At 40.3% G+C, this 18,492-nt stretch overlaps 1 protein-coding gene across 1 annotated transcript in view; it reads right to left on the bottom strand.

Annotated features, from left to right (window-relative positions):
• PTPN3 (protein tyrosine phosphatase non-receptor type 3) overlaps nucleotides 1-18,492 on the bottom strand; it is a 486,371-nt gene that overhangs the window by 292,340 nt on the left and 175,539 nt on the right. The window contains exon 3 of the mRNA XM_069730487.1: nucleotides 16,248-16,355. Coding sequence (XP_069586588.1) covers nucleotides 16,248-16,355 — 108 coding nt within the window. The remainder of the gene's footprint in view (nucleotides 1-16,247; nucleotides 16,356-18,492) is intronic.

Raw genomic sequence — 18,492 nt, 5'->3', positions numbered from 1 at the left:
AGCGATGTCTTCACTGGTAACCAGGGTAAACATCGGGTAACTAAGCGCAGGGCCGCGCTTAGTAACCCGATGTTTACCCTGGTTACCATCCTAAAAGTAAAAAAAACAAACAGTACATACTTACCTAACGCTGTCTGTCCTCCAGCGCTGTGCTCTGCACTCCTCCTGTACTGGCTGTGAGCGTCGGTCAGCCGGAAAGCAGAGCGGTGACGTCACCGCTCTGCTTTCCGGCCGCTGTGCTCACACAGACAGTACAGGAGGAGTGCAGAGCACAGCGCTGGAGGACAGACAGCGTTAGGTAAGTATGTACTGTTTGTTTTTTTTACTTTTAGGAAGGTAACCAGGGTAAACATCGGGTTACTAAGCGCGGCCCTGCGCTTAGTTACCCGATGTTTACCCTGGTTACCGGCATCGTTGGTCGCTGGAGAGCGGTCTGTGTGACAGCTCTCCAGCGACCAAACAGCGACCCGGCAGCGATCCGGATCGTTGTCGGTATCGCTGCAGCGTCGCTTAATGTGAAGGGGCCTTTAGGATACACCGAGACTGCTATACACACACACACACACACACACAAACACACCACAGAGAATACATTGAGACTGCTGTATATACAGCACATAGTACACAATGAGGTTCTGCTACATCACTTCGCATATACAGTGACTCTGCTGTATATATTGAATAGGATACACTGAGACTGCTGTAAATACATCACATTTGATTCACTGAGACAGCTGTATACACATCACAGAAGAGACTGAGACTGCTATATACACATTACGTATTTGTATTTTTAAACACAGTTGTTCACACATTGGTGAACTTCTTTGCTTTTGACAGACACTGCATCTTTAATATGCTCTTTTCATTACTACCACTTACTTTTCCAGTGTTTTGTTAACCCTATCTCTCTTTTGAGGATATTAGTGCTAAATAATGAACACCCCATAGTAATTTAAAGGGACACTGTCACCTGAATTTGGAGGGAACAATCTTCAGCCATGGAGGCGGGGTTTTTGTGTTTTTAATTCACCCTTTCCTTACCCGCTGGCTGCATGCTGGCTGCAATATTGGATTGAAGTTCATTCTCTGTCCTCCGCAGTACATGCCTGCACAGAGAATTAACTTCAATCCAATATTGCAGCCAGCATGCAGCCAGCGGGTAAGGAAAGGGTGAATCAAGCACCCAAAAACCCCGCCTCCATGGCTGAAGATTGTTCCCTCCAAATTCAGGTGACAGTGTCCCTTTAACATATACTTTTCTGATTGTGCTGTCCAGTTTTTCATATTTTTCCCTATAAAGCTGCATTCACAATGTGACAGCATTGCAGTTTTTCTTTGCTGCTTGTCATGATTTTCAAAAATTGCAAATAAATATGGTACCGTCCTATAGAGATATCGGCAAAAAAGTGTAACACAGACATAGCGCCAAGACATAGGGGTGCATTAAAGGGAACCTGTCACCCCCAAAATCGAAGGTGAGCTAAGCCCACCAGCACCAGGGGCTTATCTACAGCATTCTGTAATGCTGTAGATGAGCCCCCGATGTAACCTGAAAGATGAGAAAAAGAGGTTATATTATCAACAAGTCAAAGTACGCCTGCGACGGAGCCGCAGCGTGAAGAAAAGAAGAGGACGTCATCGTAAGAAGATGGGAGGCCCCGGATAGGACCGGACCGCGACGCCCATCGGACCAGACCGCAGCGGGACCGCCCCTGGGTGAGTATAATCTAACCTCTTTTTCTGGGGGACACAGGTTCCCTTTTAAAGCATCAATATATTAAGAAATGGGGGCAGCTTAACCCCAGCATGGCAATACATTACTAAATACAATGAGTGCTACCAAAATGTTACATATCTCCTCAGTGCTGTCTCAAGGTGGGTAATAGGACAGTTTTCACAATGCTTTTTCCAGACATCTTACCTTTCCTGGAAAATCCAGGCACCGAATTGGCCAGTACATTTTCCAAATATAGAAGAGAATTGCAATCATTTTGGTTTTAAAATATACTCTGTCATCACTAATTTATTCCCCAAATAGACATGTATGTGAATGCACAGTAATAATGAATATGTACCTTGCTTGTAGAATTCCTTTTGCTGTTTTGCAGCAATCCATCATTGAAATGTTATGCAAATGAGTGGCAAATGCAGTGGAGTGCGACAATGCCTTTGTCTCTCTCTACCTATTCCCTGCCCACTGCCTGCAAGGTCACTCTTCTTTCAGTGACCTGCTTTTATACCAAGTTCTCGCACAAGTGTGAGCAGGTTGCGGGATGCAGTGATGGACAGGAGGCAGAGCAAGGGTTAACAATTTTAATTAAAAATGAAATACTTCTCGCAGGGAGGTAAATGGTTAACAGGGGGTAAACCGTTCAAAATGTAGATAGTTTGCAGGGTTAAAGAACAGTAGAAAAGGTATTAACAGTTCTTGTTGGGTCAACTTATCCTGTCAGACGTTTCTTAGGATGTGGTGGATCACAGAGGAAGTGATGGCGCCCACAACGGCTGGAGAGGCGCTTGTCCGATATGGTCCTGAAGGCAGCGACGGTCCGTCTTCTGGCGGCAGCGGTTGGTCTCCGGTACCTTCCACTGAGCTCCTAGTCCATATACTGATGTGGCCGGGGAAGCGTGGGCCACTGCACTGTGTGAGCTCACCGTAGTCCGGCAGATATATAATGGGGAATCAGGGCGCACATGGCGGTCCTGCACCCGGTCTCTCTTAACCCCTTCATGACCCAGCCTATTTTGACCTTAAAGACCTTGCCGTTTTTTTGCAATTCTGACCAGTGTCCCTTTATGAGGTAATAACTCAGGAATGCTTCAACGAATCCTAGCGGTTCTGAGATTGTTTTTTCGTGACATATTGGGCTTCATGTTAGTGGTAAATTTCGGTCGATAATTTTTGCGTTTATTTGTGAAAAAATGGAAATTTGGCTAAAATTTTGAAAATTTCGCAATTTTCAAATTTTGAATTTTTATTCTGTTAAACGAGAGTTATGTGACACAAAATAGTTAATAAATAACATTACCCACATGTCTATATCAGCGCAATTTTGGAAAAAAATTTTTTTTTTGCTAGGAAGTTATAAGGGTTAAAAGTTGACCAGCGATTTCTCATTTTTACAGCAAAATTTACAAAACCATTTTTTTTAGGGACCACCTCACATTTGAAGTCAGTTTGAGGGGTCTATATGGCTGAAAATGACAAAAAGTGACACCATTCTAAAAACTGCACCCCTCAAGGTGCTCAAAACCACATTCAAGAAGTTTATTAACCCTTCAAGTGCTTCACAGTAGCAGAAGCAACATGGAAGGAAAAAATGAACATTTAACTTTTTAGTCACAAATATGATCTTTTAGCAACAATTTTTTATTTTCCCAAGGGTAAAAAGAGAAACTGGACCCCAAATGTTATTGTACAATTTGTCCTGAGTACGCCGATACCCCATATGTGTGGGGGGACTACTGTTTGGGCGCACGACAGGGCTCGGAAGGGAAGGAGTGCCATTTGACTTTTTCAATGAAAAATTGGCTCCAGTCTTTAGCGGACACTATGTCGTGTTTGGAGCCCCTGTGTGCCTAAACATTGGAGCTCTCCCACAATTGACCCCAATTTGGAAACTAGACCCCCAAGGAACTTATCTAGATGCATAGTGAGCACTTTGAACCCCCAGGTGCTTCACAAATTGATCCGAAAAAATGAAAAAGCACTTTTTTTTTTTCACAAAAAATTACTTTTAGCCTCAATTTGTTCATTTCCACATGGGCAACAGGATAAGATGGATCCTAAAATGTATTGGGCAATTTCTCCTGAGTACACTGATACCTCACATGTGGGGGTAAACCACTGTTTGGGCACACGGCAGGGCTCGGAAGGGAAGGAGCGCCATTTGACTTTTTGAATGAAAAATTAGCTCCAATCGTTAGCGGACACCATGTCGCGTTTGGAGAGCCCCTGTGTGCCTAAACATTTGAGCTCCTCCACATGTGACCCCATTTTGGAAACTAGACCTCCCATGGAACTAACCTAGATGTGCGGTGACCACTTTAAACCCCCAAGTGCTTCACAGAAGTTTATAACGCAGAGCCATGAAAATAAAAAAATCATTTTTCTTTCCTCAAAAATTATTTTTTAGCCCGCAATTTTTTATTTTCACAAGAGTAACAGGAGAAATTGAACCCCAAAAGTTGTTGTCCAGTTTCTCCTGAGTACGCTGATACCCCATATGTGGGGGCGAACCACTGTTTGGGCACACGTCAGGGCTCGGAAGGGAAGTAGTGACGTTTTGAAATGCAGACTTTGATGGAATGGTCTGCGGGCGACACGTTGCATTTGCAGAGCCCCTGATGTGCCTAAACAGTAAAAAAAAAAACACAAGTGACCCTATTTTGGAAACTAGACCCCCAAATGAACTTATCTAGATATGTGGTGAGCACTTTGAACCCCCAAGTGCTTCACAGAAGTTTATAACGCAGAGCCGTGAAAATAAAAAATAATTTTTCTTTTCTCAAAAATGATGTTTTAGCAAGCAGATTTTTATTTTCACAAGGGTAGCAGGAGAGATTGGACGGCAATAGTGGTTGCCCAGTTTGTCCCGAGTACACTGATACCCCATATGTGGGGGTAAACCACTGTTTTGGCGCACGTCGGGGCTCGGAAGGGAGGGAGCACCATTTGACTTTTTGAACGCAAGATTGGCTGCAATCAATGGTGGCGCCATGTTGCGTTTGGAGACCCCTGATGTGCCTAAACAGTGGAAACCCCTCAATTCTAACTCCAACACTAACCCCAACACACCCCTAACCCTAATCTCAACTCTAGCCATAACCCTAATCACAACCCTAATCCCAACACACCCCTAACCACACCCCTAACCCTAATCCCAACCCTAACCATAATCCTAACCCTAATCTCAACCCTAACCCCAATACACCCCTAACCATAACCCTAACCCCAACACACCCCTAACCCTAACCATAACCCTAACCACAAGCCTAATCTTAACCTTATTTCCAACCCTAGCCTTAATTCCAACCCTAACCCTAAGGATATGTGCCCACGTTGCGGATTCGTGTGAGATTTTTCGGCACCATTTTTGAAAAATCCGCAGGTAAAAAGGCACTGCATTTTACCTGCAGATTTACCGCGGATTTCCAGTGTTTTTTGTGCAGATTTCACCTGCGGATTCCTATTGAGGAACAGGTGTAAAACGCTGCGCTGTATTTTCCGCACCATGGGCACAGCGGATTTGATTTTCCATAGGTTTACATGGAACTGTAAAACTGATGGAAAACTGCTACGAATCCGCAGTGGCCAACCCGCTGCGGATCCGCAGCCAAATTCGCATCGTGTGCACATAGCCTAATTCTAAGGGTCCAGCTGCGCAGCTGCGGATCCACAGCATTTCCGCAGCTGCGGGTCCGCAGCAGTTTCCCATGAGTTTACAATGCACATGCTGCAGAAAAACAATGCGCAGACACGCAGCAGTTTACATTCCGTTTATTTCACTTCTTTCTGCAGATTCTGCAGCGGTTTTACAACTGCTCCAAAAAAAAAACCGCAGTGAAATCCGCAGAAAAAACGCTGTAAATCCGCAGCGGTTTTGCACTGCGGATTTATCAAAACCGCTGCGGAAAAATCCGCAGAGGACCAGAATACGTGTGCACATTCCCTAACCCTAGTTCTAAGGCTACGTTCACATTTGCGGTGCGTCGGCGCAACCGCGGCGACGCATGCGCCCCTATATTTAACATGGGGGGCGCATGGACATGCTTTGTGTTGCGTTTTGTGACGCATGCGTTTTTTGGGCGCAAGCGTCAGGGCGCAGAGGACGCTGCTTGTTGCATTTTTTTGCGCTATAAAAATGAACGCATGCGTCACAAAACGCAGCGTTTTGCATGCATTTTTGCGTGCGTTGTGCGTTGCGTCGCCGACGCAGCGCACAACAACGCAAATGTGAACATAGCCTTATTCTAGTGGAAAAAAAATATAAATATTTTCTTTATTTTATTATTGTCCCTACCTATGGGGGTGATAAAGAGGGGGGTTCATTTACTTTTTTTTTTATTTTGATCACTTTGATAGGTTTTATCACAGTGATCAAAATGTGCATGGAACGAATCTGCTGGCCGGCAGATTCGGCGGGCGCACTGCCATGCGCCCGCCATTTTGGAAGATGGCGGCGCCCATGGAGAAGACGGACGGACACCGGGAGGCTCGGTAAGTATGAGGGGGGGAGATCAGGGCACGGGGGGGCGTTGAAGCACAGGGGGGTGGCATCGGAGCACGGGGGAGTGGACAGGAGGACGGGGGAGCAGACAGGGCGACGGAGGGGAGCGGACCACAGTACCGGACTGAACGGTGGACTGTTGAGGAGATCGGTGGTGGTGGGGGTGGGAGGGAGCAGATCAGGGTTTCCAGCCATGGCCGATTATATTGCAGCATCGGCCATGGCTGGATTGTAATATTTCACAAGTTTTCATAGGTGAAATATTACAAATCGCTCTGATTGGCAGTTTCACTTTCAACAGCCAATCAGAGCGATCGTAGCCACGGGGGGGGTGAAGCCACCCCCCCTGGGCTGAAGTACCACTCCCCCTATCCCTGCAGATCAGGTGAAATTGGAGTTAACCCTTTCACCCGATCTGCAGGGACGCGATCCCTCCATGACGCCACATAGGCATCACAGGTCGGATTGGCACCGACTTTCATGACGCCTACGTGGCGTCAAAGGTCGGGAAGGGGTTAAGGCAGAGCGCGCACAGTATTCACAGTATTAGAAGGAATGAATAAGAGCCACAAAGCTTTAAGCGCGCCTGCTTACGGATCCCTGGGGTAGCTGGTGACACTTACGCTGCATGATATGATGCTGGATTTTTAAGTATGGCTTCAATAAATGATGGATTTTAAAGGAACAAAGAGCTGGATTATCTCCTCTTTCGATTACTAATCCTGCTGCACCACAGACTCTCCGTGCTCTGGTTCCTGGACATCTAAGGGGTGAGCTGACCCTTTTCTCTCTTATTTCTTTATAAATAATACATGGTACAAAATATAATGACTATAGGAGTAAAGAACTCGCTGTCTACATGGAACCAATGAACACACCGATACATCCTACTAGGTAAATATGGAGTGTAACAAAGTGAACATCTAGTAAAGATATGAACTGAAGGTGTTAAATTAATTACACTTGATATCCACAGAAGTCATTCACAGGTGAATCATAAACAGCACATAGATCTAATTTATCGGAAATGTCCACAAAACTATTATGGCCGCATAGGAACTCTTGTTAATTAAAAATATATCAGCTAAATTACCACATATGAATAGCACAAGTAGTTCATAGAAAATATATGGATTTATACCTTGACCCATTACCTGTGGCCATTATAGAAAGGTTGTAGGGCAAGTTCACCGCATACCAATTGTGTTTTATGTCTTTATTTTTAATGGGGAGAGGAAGTGATTAAATTTTTTTTTAATTTATTTTTAAGTCCACTTAAAGGACTTGATCGATTAACCCCCTTCACCCCAAAGCCGGTTTTCACCTACCTTAATGACCAGGCCAATTTTTACAATTCTGACTGTCGTCACTTTATGAGGTCATTACCCTAGAACACCAACGGATTCCGGTGATTCTGAGATAGTTTTCTTGTGACATATTGTACTTCCTGTTAGTGGTAAAATTTCTTTGATATAACTTGCGCTTATTAGTTAAAAAAAAAAAAATAACAGGAAATTCGGCGAAAATTTTTAAAATTTTGCAATTTTTAAAGTTTTAATTTTTATGCCTTTAAATCATATTGCAAAAAATAGTTAATAAATATAAATTCCCACATGTCTACTTTACCTCAACAAAATTTTGGAAACAATTTATTTTTGTTAGTTAGTTATAAGGGTTAAAATTTGACCAGCAATTTCTCATTTTTACAACAAAATTTGCAAAACCATTTTTTTAGGGACCACATCACATTTGAAGTGACTTTGAGGGGCTTGTATGACAGAAAATACCCAAAATTGACACCATTCTAAAAACTGCACCCTTCAAAGTGCTCAAAACCACATTCAAGAGGTTTATTAACCCTTCAGGTGCGTCACAGGAATTTTTGGAATGGGGAAGGAAAAAAAATAAACATTTACCGTACTTTTGTTTCACAAAAATATTTCTTTAGACCTAATTTTTTTTTAACTTTCACAAGGGTTACAGGAGAAAATGGACCATACATTTTGTTGAGCAATTTCTCCTGGGTGCGCAAATAACAAATATGTTGAGGAAAACAACTGTTTGGACGCACGGAAGGGAAGGAGCGTCATTTGACTTTTTGAATGTACTGTATGATATGCTGGAATAATTAGCAGATGCCATGTCACGTTTGGAGAGCCCCTGATGTGCCTAAACAGTGGAAACCCCTCCACAAGTGACACCATTTAGGAAACTAGACCCCTTAGGGAACTTATCTAGGTGTGTATTGAGCACCTGAAACCCCCAGGTGCTTCACAGAAGTTTATAACGTTAAGCCGTGAAAATTTAAAAAAAAAAAAAAAAAAAAAAAATCACATTTTTCCCCACATAAATAAATCTTTTTTAGCTCCAAATTTTGCATTTTCATAGGGGTAACAATAGAAATTGCTCCATAAAATTTGTTGTGCAATTTCTCCTCAGTGCACATATACCCAATATGTGGCAGCAAACAACTGTTTAGGTGCACGGCAGGGCTTGAAAGGGGCGTCATTTGACTTTTTGAATGTACTGTATAATATGCTGTAATAATTAGCAGACGCCATGTCGCATTTGAAGAGCCCCTGATGTGCCTAAACAGTGGACACCCCCCACAAGTGACACCATTTTGGAAACTAGACCCCTTAAGGAACTTATCTGTATTTAACACCTTGAATCCCCAAGTGCTTCACATAAGTTTATAACGTTAAGCCGTGGAAATGGAAAAAAAAAAAATCACATTTTTCTAAAATAGATTGTTTTTAGCTCAATATTTTGCATTTTCATAAAGGTAACAATTGAAATTGCACAACAAATATTATGGAGCAATTTCACCTGAGTACACCGATACCCCATATATGAGGGAATACTACTGTTTGGATGCACAGCAGGGCTTGGAAGGGAAGGAGCCATTTGACTTTTTGAATGTAAAATTTACTGGAATAATTAGCGGACCATGTTGCGTTTGGAGAGCCCCTGATGTGCCAAAACAGTGGAAAACCCCCACAATTGACACCATTTTGGAAATTATAACCCTTTTGGAATTTATCTACAGATGAAGTGACGATTTTGACTCCATGCGTGTTTTCCAGAAACAGGCAGTAGTTGCTGAGTGAAAATTGCAAACTGCCATAGTAGTGACCAGTACATTATGACCAGCTCATGCTTCTTTGGACATGCACCTGTGAATTAGGCGGGCTCTCTTCACTACAGAAATACCAAACATGTGGGCACTAAATGTTATTTAGGCAATTGAATTTCTTTTGGCTGGCGAGGAACCATTTTGCTTCTCCTGAGCCTTTGTGCTACCAGTAACATGGAAGCCCTCTATATTTCCCTTAACAGATGACAGAATTGAGTGTGGATGGAGTTGAAGTTTTCATTGGGAACATTTTACATAACTTTGGGACAACATTTATTTGACGCTCTACGCTAAGGGATCCATTCACTATAATGAGGCAGCAGATTCACTCTGGACTCTGTCTGGCCTCTTTTCAGTGTGCACAAAACTGTGCAATCCTAAAAAGACGGACACCGCCAATCACGGGTCATATGATATCCACAGTGACTCCATCTACCTCATTATAATTTTCCACCGGGGTTCTGTCTGTATCACGTATTTCAGAGACTTACATGGAAACCCCGGTACAAGCGCTCAGCGCAGAGCGCAGGATAAATGTGTGCCAAGCCTTACTGCGATCTTTGGGAGACAGAATGAACAAAAACAACAGCATGTAAAGAATTGGTTTTATTTATTTTTTACGCCATTCCTTGTGCGTTATAAGTGAATAGGCGACTTTATTCTTCGGGTTGCTGCGATTACAGTGATTCCAGATTTATATCAGGTTTTTATGTTTGGCTGCTGTCACACATTAAAAGACGCTTTTTATTGCGAAAACTAGTTTTTACATCACCATATTTTGAGAGCTATAATTTTTTCATATTTTGGTTGACAGAGTCATGTGAGGTCTTGTTTTTTGCGGGACGAGCTGTCGTTTTTATTGGTACTATTTTCAGGTACATTAAATTTTTTAATTGCTTTCTATTCCGATTTTCGTGGGACAGAATGAACAAAAACCAGCAATTCAGGATTTGCTTTTTGTTTTGTTTTTTTATACCGTTCCACGTGTGGTAAAATTAGTAAGGCAGCTTTATTCTTCAGGTCAGTACGATTACAGCGATACCTCATTTATATTTTTTTTTACATTTTGGTGCTTTTACACAAAAACAATTTTAGAGAAAAAATAATTATTTTTGCATCGCTTTATTCTGAGAGCTATAACTTTTTTATTTTTCTGCTGATAGAGCTGTATGGCAGCTTGTTTTTGGCAGAACAAGATGACGTTTTCAGGGGTGCCATTTTTATTTACATCCATCTTTTTCATCGCTTTTTTTGCACTTTTTGTTCAGTGGTATGATGATAAAGCATTGTTTTTTTGTCTAGGTTTTTATTTATTTTATTACGGTGTTCACTGAATGGTTTATGTAGTGGGACAGTTTTATAGAGCGGGTCGTTACGGACGCGGCAATACCAAATATGTGTACTTTTATTATTTTTTATTTACATAAATATATTTATTGGGTAAATATTTATTTATTTTATTTAGGATTTTTTAACCCCTTTACCTACAAGGGTGGTTTGCACGTTAATGACAGGGCCAATTTTTACAATTCTGACCACTGTCCCTTTATGAGGTTATAACTCTGGAACGCTTCAACGGATCCTGACGATCCTGACAATGTTTTCTCGTGACATATTGTACTTCATGATAGTGGTGAAATTTCTTTGATATTACTTGCATTTATTTGTGAACAAAATGGAAATTTTGCAAAATTTTTGAAAATTTCACAATTTTTGAACTTTGAATTTTTACGCCCTTTAATCACATAGATATGTCACACAAAATACTTAATAGGTAAAATTTCCCACATGTCTACTTTACATCAGCACAACTTTGGAAGGGTTAAAAGTTGACCAGCAATTTCTCATTTTTACAACACCTTTTTTTTTTAGGGACCAAATCACATTTGAAGTCACTTTGAGGGGTCTATATGATAGAAAATACCCAAGTGTGACACCATTCTAAAAACTGCACCCCTCAAGGTGCTCAAAACCACATTCTAGAAGTTTATTAACCATTCAGGTGTTTCACAGGAATTTTTGGAATGTTTTAAAAAAAAACGAAAATTTAACTTTTTTTCACAAAAAATTTACTTCAGCTCCAATTTGTTTTATTTTACCAATGGTAACAGGAGAAATTGGACCCCAAAAGTTGTTGTACAATTTGTCCTGAGTACGCTGATACCCCATATGTGGGGATAAACCACGGTTTGGGTGCATGGCAGAGCTTGGCAGGGAAGGAGCGCCGTTTGACTTTTCAATGCAAAATTGACTAGTATTGAGATAGGACGCAATGTCGCGTTTGGAGAGCCCCTGAGGTGCCTAAACATTGATACCCCCCACAGGTGACACCATTTTGGAAAGTAGACCCCCTAAGGAACTTATCTAGATGTGTGGTAAGCACTTTTAACCCCCAAGTGTTCACAGAAGTTTATAATGTAGAGTCGTGAAAACTAAAAAAATCATTTTTTTCCACAAAAATTATCTTTTAGCCACCAATTTTGCATTTTCCCAAGGGTATCTGGAGAAATTGGACCCCAAAACTTGTTGTGCAATTTGTCCTGAGTACACTGATACCCCATATGTGGGAGAAAACTAATGTTTGGGCGCATGGCAGAGATTTGAAAGGAAGAAGTGACATTTTGGAATGCAGACTTTGATGGAATGATCTGCGGGCGTAATGTTGCGTTTGCAGAGCCCCTGATGTACCTAAACAGTAGAAACCCCCCACGTGACTCCATATTGGAAACTAGACCCCCCAAGGAACATATCTAGATGTGTTGTGAGAACTTAGAACCCCCAACTGTTTTACTAAAGTTTATAACAGAGCCGTAAAAATAAAAAAATCATTATTCCACAAAAATGTCTTTTTAGTCCCCAGTTTTGTATTTTCCCAAGGGTAACAGGAGAAATTGGACCCCAAAAGATGTTGTCAAATTTGTCCTGGGTACACTGATACCCCAAACGTGGGGGTAAACCACTTTACTTTTTCAATGCAGATTTGTATAGATTGAGATCGGACGTCATGTTGCGTTTGCAGAGCCCCTGATGTGCCTAAACAGTGGAAACCTGCCAATTCTAACTCCAACCCTAACCCCAACACACCCCTAACCCTAATCCCATCCCTAACCACACCCCTAACCCCAACACACCACTAGCCCTAATCCCAACCCTAACCACACCCCTAACCCTAATCCCAACCTCAACACACCCCTAACCCCAACACACTCCTAATCCCAACCCTAACTATACCCCTAACCCTGACACATCCCTAACCCAACCGTAAACGTAATCCAAACCCTAACCCCAACTTTAGCCCCAACCCTAATGGGAAAATGGAAATAAATACATTTTTTTTATTTTATTATTTTTCCCTAAACTAAGGCAGTGATAAAGAGGGGTTTGATTTACAATTTATAGCGGGTCTTTATGTTTGGCAGCAGTCGCACACTAAAAGACGCTTTTTATTGCAACAAATATTTTTTGCGTTACCCCATTCTGAGAGCTATAATTTCTCCATATTTTGGTCCACAGAGTCATGTGAGGTCTTGTTTTTTGTGGGACGAGTTGACGTTATCATTGGTACCATTTTCGGGCACGTGACATTTTTTGATCGTTTTTTGTTCTGATTTTTGCTAGGCAGAATGAACAAAAACCAGCAATTCGTGAATTTCTATTGGGGAGGAGGAGTTTATACCGTTTCGCGTTCCGTAAAATTGATAAAGCAGTTTTATTCTTTGGGTAAGTACGATTACAGTGATACCTCTTATTTTTTTTATGTTTTGGCACTTTTATACATCAAAAACTATTTTAAAGAAAAACATTATTATTTTTGCATCGCTTTATTCTGAGGGCTTTAATTTTTTTTCTTTTGCTGAGGACGCTGTATGGCAGCTCGTTTTTTTGCAGGACAAGATGACATTTTCGGCAGTACTATGCTTATTTATATCCGCCTTTTTGATCACATGTTATTCCACTTTTTGTTCGGCGGTATAATGATGAAGCATTGTTTTTTGCCTCTTTTTTTTTTTTTTACGGTGTTCACTGAAGGGGTTAACTAGTGCTAAAGTTTTATAGGTCAGGTCGTTACGGATGCGGCAATACTAAATATGTGTACTTTTATTGCTTTTTTTAATTTACATAAAGAAATGTATTTATTGGAACAATTTTTTTTTTTTTTTTTTTTATTTAGGATTTTTTTTTTTTTTTCTTTTACACATGCAATTTTTTTTTTTTTTAACTTTTTTACTTTGTCCCAGGGTGGGACATCATGCTATAGTGTCAGATCAGCACTGTGTCAGATCAGCGATCAGCCGGCATGCCGACGCCTGCTATCAGCAGGCGCTTGCAAGCCACCTCCCTGCAGGACCCGGAAGGCCCACCAGGCCATCTTGGATCCGGGGCCTGCAGGGAGGAGACGCTCGGAAGAACGCGATCACATCGCGTTGTTCCGAGGGTCTCAGAAAAGCACACAGGGAGTCTCCTCCCTGCGCGATGCTTCTCTATGCTGCTGGAACGCTGCGCTCATGTTTGATAGCAGTGTTCCGGGGGTTAATGTGCCCGGAGCGGTCTGTGCATGTGGCATGATGAGCATAAGTGGCCTATGCATTTCCTGGAATAATCCTTACTCTGGATCGTGTGGGCACAAAAGAGCATTGCTTTCCTACACTTATATCTCTTGAGCTGTGTACTTCTTGGGGTCTATTCAGTGATTGGTAGGGGTCTCATAACCCAGGCCCCCGATGATAAGCAGGCAATTCAAATGCCTGCTAAATATGAAAAATCCGGAAGAATGTTTAGTTACTCTTTAAAAGCTGAAAACAAATGAATATATTTTTTTTTACAGCCAATATGCAAACAGTTTATGAAAGTTTTATGTTAAATGAGGTCTTGTCAGCCACTATCAGCATCAACTTCACTATAACTCTTGCATTTATCTAGTATTGCTGAAAAATCCAATGAAAATTCTTCCACATAAAGGAAATGCTGTGGCAAGTGAAAGACAAAATTCATATTCATTTTAATGATCATATATTTACAATAAGTTGTTTCAATTAATTTAATTTGGATTATATATTTAGAATATATATTTAGAATATATTGTGGCTTATAAGGATAATTTTTTTTCTGTTTTCAGCATGCTTTATCCTATTAAGTCTAGGTTCAAGTGCTTCTCAGAAAATTAGAATGTCATCAAAAAGTTTATTTATTTCAGTTCTTCAATACAAAAAGATAAACTCATTATATAGAGTCATTACAAACAGAATGATCAATTTCAAGTGTTTATTTCTGTTAATGTTGAAGATTATGGCTTACAGCCAATGAAAACCCGAAAGTCATTATCTCAGTGAATTAGAATTAACAAAAACACCTGCAAAGGCTTCCTACGCGTTTAAAAAGGTACCTTAGTCTGTTTCAGTAGGCTCCACAATCATGGGGAAGACTGCTGACTTGACAGATGTTCACAAAGCAGTCATTAACACACTATACAAGGAGGGTAAGCCATGAAAGGTCATTGCTAAAGAAGCTGGCTGTTCACAAAGTGCTGTATTTAAGCATAGTAATGGAAAGTGGAGTGGAAGGAAAAAATGTGGTAGAAAAGGTGCACAAGTAACCAGCATAATGGCAGCCCTGAAAGGATTGTTAAAAAAAGGCCATTCAAAAATTTGAGGGAGATTCACAAGGAGTGGACTGCTGCTGGAGTCATTGCTTCACGAGCCACCACACACAGATGTGTCCAGGACATGGACTACAAGTATCGCATTCCTTGTGTTAAGCCATCCATGACCAATAGACAACACCAGAAGAGTCTTACCTGGGCAAAGGAGAAAAATAACTGAACTGTTGCTCAGTGGTCCAAGGTGTTGTTTTCAGATTAAAATAAATTTTGCATTTTATTTGGAAATCAAGATCCCAAAGTCTGGAGGAAAAGTGGAGAGTCACACAATCCAAGTTTCTTGAGGTCTAGTGTGAAGTTTCCACAATCAGTGATGGTTTTGGGAGCCATTTCATTTGCTGGTGTAGGTCTACTGTGTTTTATGAAGACCAAAAAGTCAGTGCAGCCGTCTACCAGGAAATTTTAGAGCACTTCATGCTTCCCTCTGCCGACAGCTTTTTGGATATGGGAATTTAATTCTCCTTCAGGACTTAGCACCTGTCTACACTGCCAAAAATATCAATACCTGGTTTAAAAACAACAGTATCACTATACTTAATTGGACAGAAAACTCGCCTGACTTTAACCCCATAGAGAATCTATGGGGTATTGTCATGAAGAAGATGAGAGACACCAGACCCAACAAAGTGAAGACTGCTATCAAAGCAACTTGGGCTTCCATAACACCTCAGCAGTGCCACAGGCTGATCACCTCCATGCCACGCCGCGTTGATGCAGTAATTGATGCACAAGGAGCCCCAACAAAGTATTGAGCGCATTTACTGACCATACATTTCAGTAGCCCAACATTTCAGATTTTAAAATAATTTTTCCAAGCTGGTGTTATAACGTATTCTAATTTACGGACATAGTGACTTTTGGGTTTTCAGAAATAAACACTTGAAATAGATCACTCTGTTTGTAGTGACTCTATACAATATATGAGGTTCACTTTTTGTATTGAAGAATTGAAAGAAATTAACTTTTTGATGATATTCTAACTTAGTGAGAAGTACTTGTAGTTGCACGTTATAGACTAAAATTTAAAAAGGAACATGGTCAACAAGTATTTACAATGCATTAATGTAAAAATACAAACACTAAAATACTAAATGTGCAAACTAAAAACCCTATCCCCGATCCACCTGTATTCTCAAAAAGTATTGTGCATTTCTGAAATGGAATTTATTTGATTTAAATTTTTAGCTAGAAACAGGGTATTAATGTTCACATTAACACTCACATGTGAATCTAGTGAATCTTCATTATGCTGTAAACCAAAATATTCTCTTTCTTTTACACTCAAGTGATTGAAGACCATATCCAGCAGCGTTTGTCCAGTGTCTTGTTTCTAGAAAAAAAAAACAAATTTATTTCAGGAGAAAAAAAAGGAAACCGTACAGGGTCAGATTGTTTTTGCAATATTACTGTGGGATATTTCAACTACAGTACCGTATATTACTTCTGCATTAAGTACATTTACATTTCTTACTGTATATTTTACAGTGTTCTTGGTGGAATAAGAGGGTACAGGATGAAAGGGAAACCAAGATGGCCCCTTTTTAAGGTTTTTACGCACCTCAAGGGGCTGCCTGACTTCTAAAAAGAATTACAGCAGTGTTCAGGTAATCGGAAAGACATGTACCTGGGATGATGTCAGTCACTTGAATGCTGCAGCCAAACATATGTCCTATTACATTAATGAGACTAGCTAGCAGATTGTCTGACCATGGGCACACACAGCAGCACTCTCGTTTGTAAGGTATATGGATTCAGCCATGGCTAACTGTTCAATGTAAAAGCGGGTTTAACATTGAATTGTGTTTTGTTTTTAATTTTACTGAATACAGCTACAAACTTCAATATTACGACCATTTCTAAAATTTTTACAAATGTTTCCCATTAACGCAACTTTGAGCCTCCCACTACATTTTTATTCATTAGATGTGTGCATATGCATGTAATGTAGTGTGTATTAATATACTTGCCTAATGCTGCTCTCTGCCATCCAGCGCTGTTCTGTTCCTCTTCTAAGTGATGTCACCGAAATTGTGACTAGCCGGCTTGCTCTATGCAGTCAGATGTCTCTTTTCCAACGAAAGCCTATGGAGCCTTATTGTGACACTCCATACATAGGCTTACGTTGGAAAAGTCACTCCGGGGTGACCCTGACAATTTTCACTGAGAAGAGAAGAACGGTGCTGGGCACTGGAGAGAGCAGCGGTAGGGGAGTATATTGATACACTCACACTACATTACATGAACATATACAAATTTAACTAATTAAAAAAAAAAAAACTTAGCTGTACCACACATACACAAAAATAAATTGTTGGTAATACCAGACCTCCTTTGTTTGGTGAAGCATATAATTATGTGGTTGTGATTCTGTCTCTTCTCCCAACTATTGTAGTTATTAATCCTTCCTGTAAGTTTAAATTACCTTCCCACACTGGTTATATATATACACTGTATGTTGCAAAATTACCACTCTAACTGAACTAAATCCAATTACCCATGAATTGGGCATTTTAAGTCAATGTCATTTTAGCCAGTATTTTTTTGGTAATATTTACAGGTTTACTATTCCTAATTTTTTCTTTGTATTTTTTTTCTCAGGTATCTAAAAGTATTGTTGTGTTTTATTGCCTTCATCAAAGGAGCACTGTATCAGACTTCTCAACTTTTAGCTAAGAAATTAATTATTCACTCGCTTTATTACTGCGCAATAATTAATAAGTATAAGCGTATGAATACAATACAATAATATTTTATACATATTATAATCAGGATCCTTTAACATGTACATTCCATTTTTGGTAATAATTTTAGTAAAATGTATTAAAAAAAAAGGTAAAAAAAAAACAGTGTGAGCTAAAACACAGCCTGCTCCTAACAAATGTACCCAATTGGTCAGATTGGGTTAACAAAAAATATATAAATTAAGACAATTCATAAATTAAGTTTTATCAATTATCATAGATTATGAATACAAAAATATATTGTTCTTTAGTTGTTCTATATTAATAATGCAGGGTTCAATATACCTCAACAAAAAATGAAGATTTTGGAATATGGTGCATGTTAGTGAACAAAGTAAGGGCTTGTGCAAATGGCGGTATTTTCAGTCTGAGTGCAAGCTAACAAAACTTTGGAAAGTACACAGACCAATGCTACTCTACGGGGCCGAGCACACGAAAGCTTTTATTTTTTTTTTTACCTCGGACTGAGCTGAATGCCAGAGTTTGATTTGATATTTGCACTCGGACGACATCCGAGTGTAGTCCAATTTCCACTGACTGACAGAATGGAAAAGATGAAAAAAATTGGGTGCTCCTAATCTTATCCGATAAAAATAGATAAAACTTTCCTTCTCCTCAGTGCTGGAGACTCTCCCCTTCAATATCATGTGTACTCCTGACAGGCCCAACCTCTCCAAGTTATCATCAAGCTAATCTTAGGGTATGTGCACACGTAGAATGGTTCAC

This window comes from Ranitomeya imitator, chromosome 6 (genome assembly GCF_032444005.1).
Source record: "Ranitomeya imitator isolate aRanImi1 chromosome 6, aRanImi1.pri, whole genome shotgun sequence".
Classification (NCBI taxonomy): Eukaryota; Metazoa; Chordata; class Amphibia; order Anura; family Dendrobatidae; genus Ranitomeya; species Ranitomeya imitator.
Note: the sequence above shows the minus strand (reverse complement) of the source record. Positions and strands in the feature narration are given on the sequence as shown.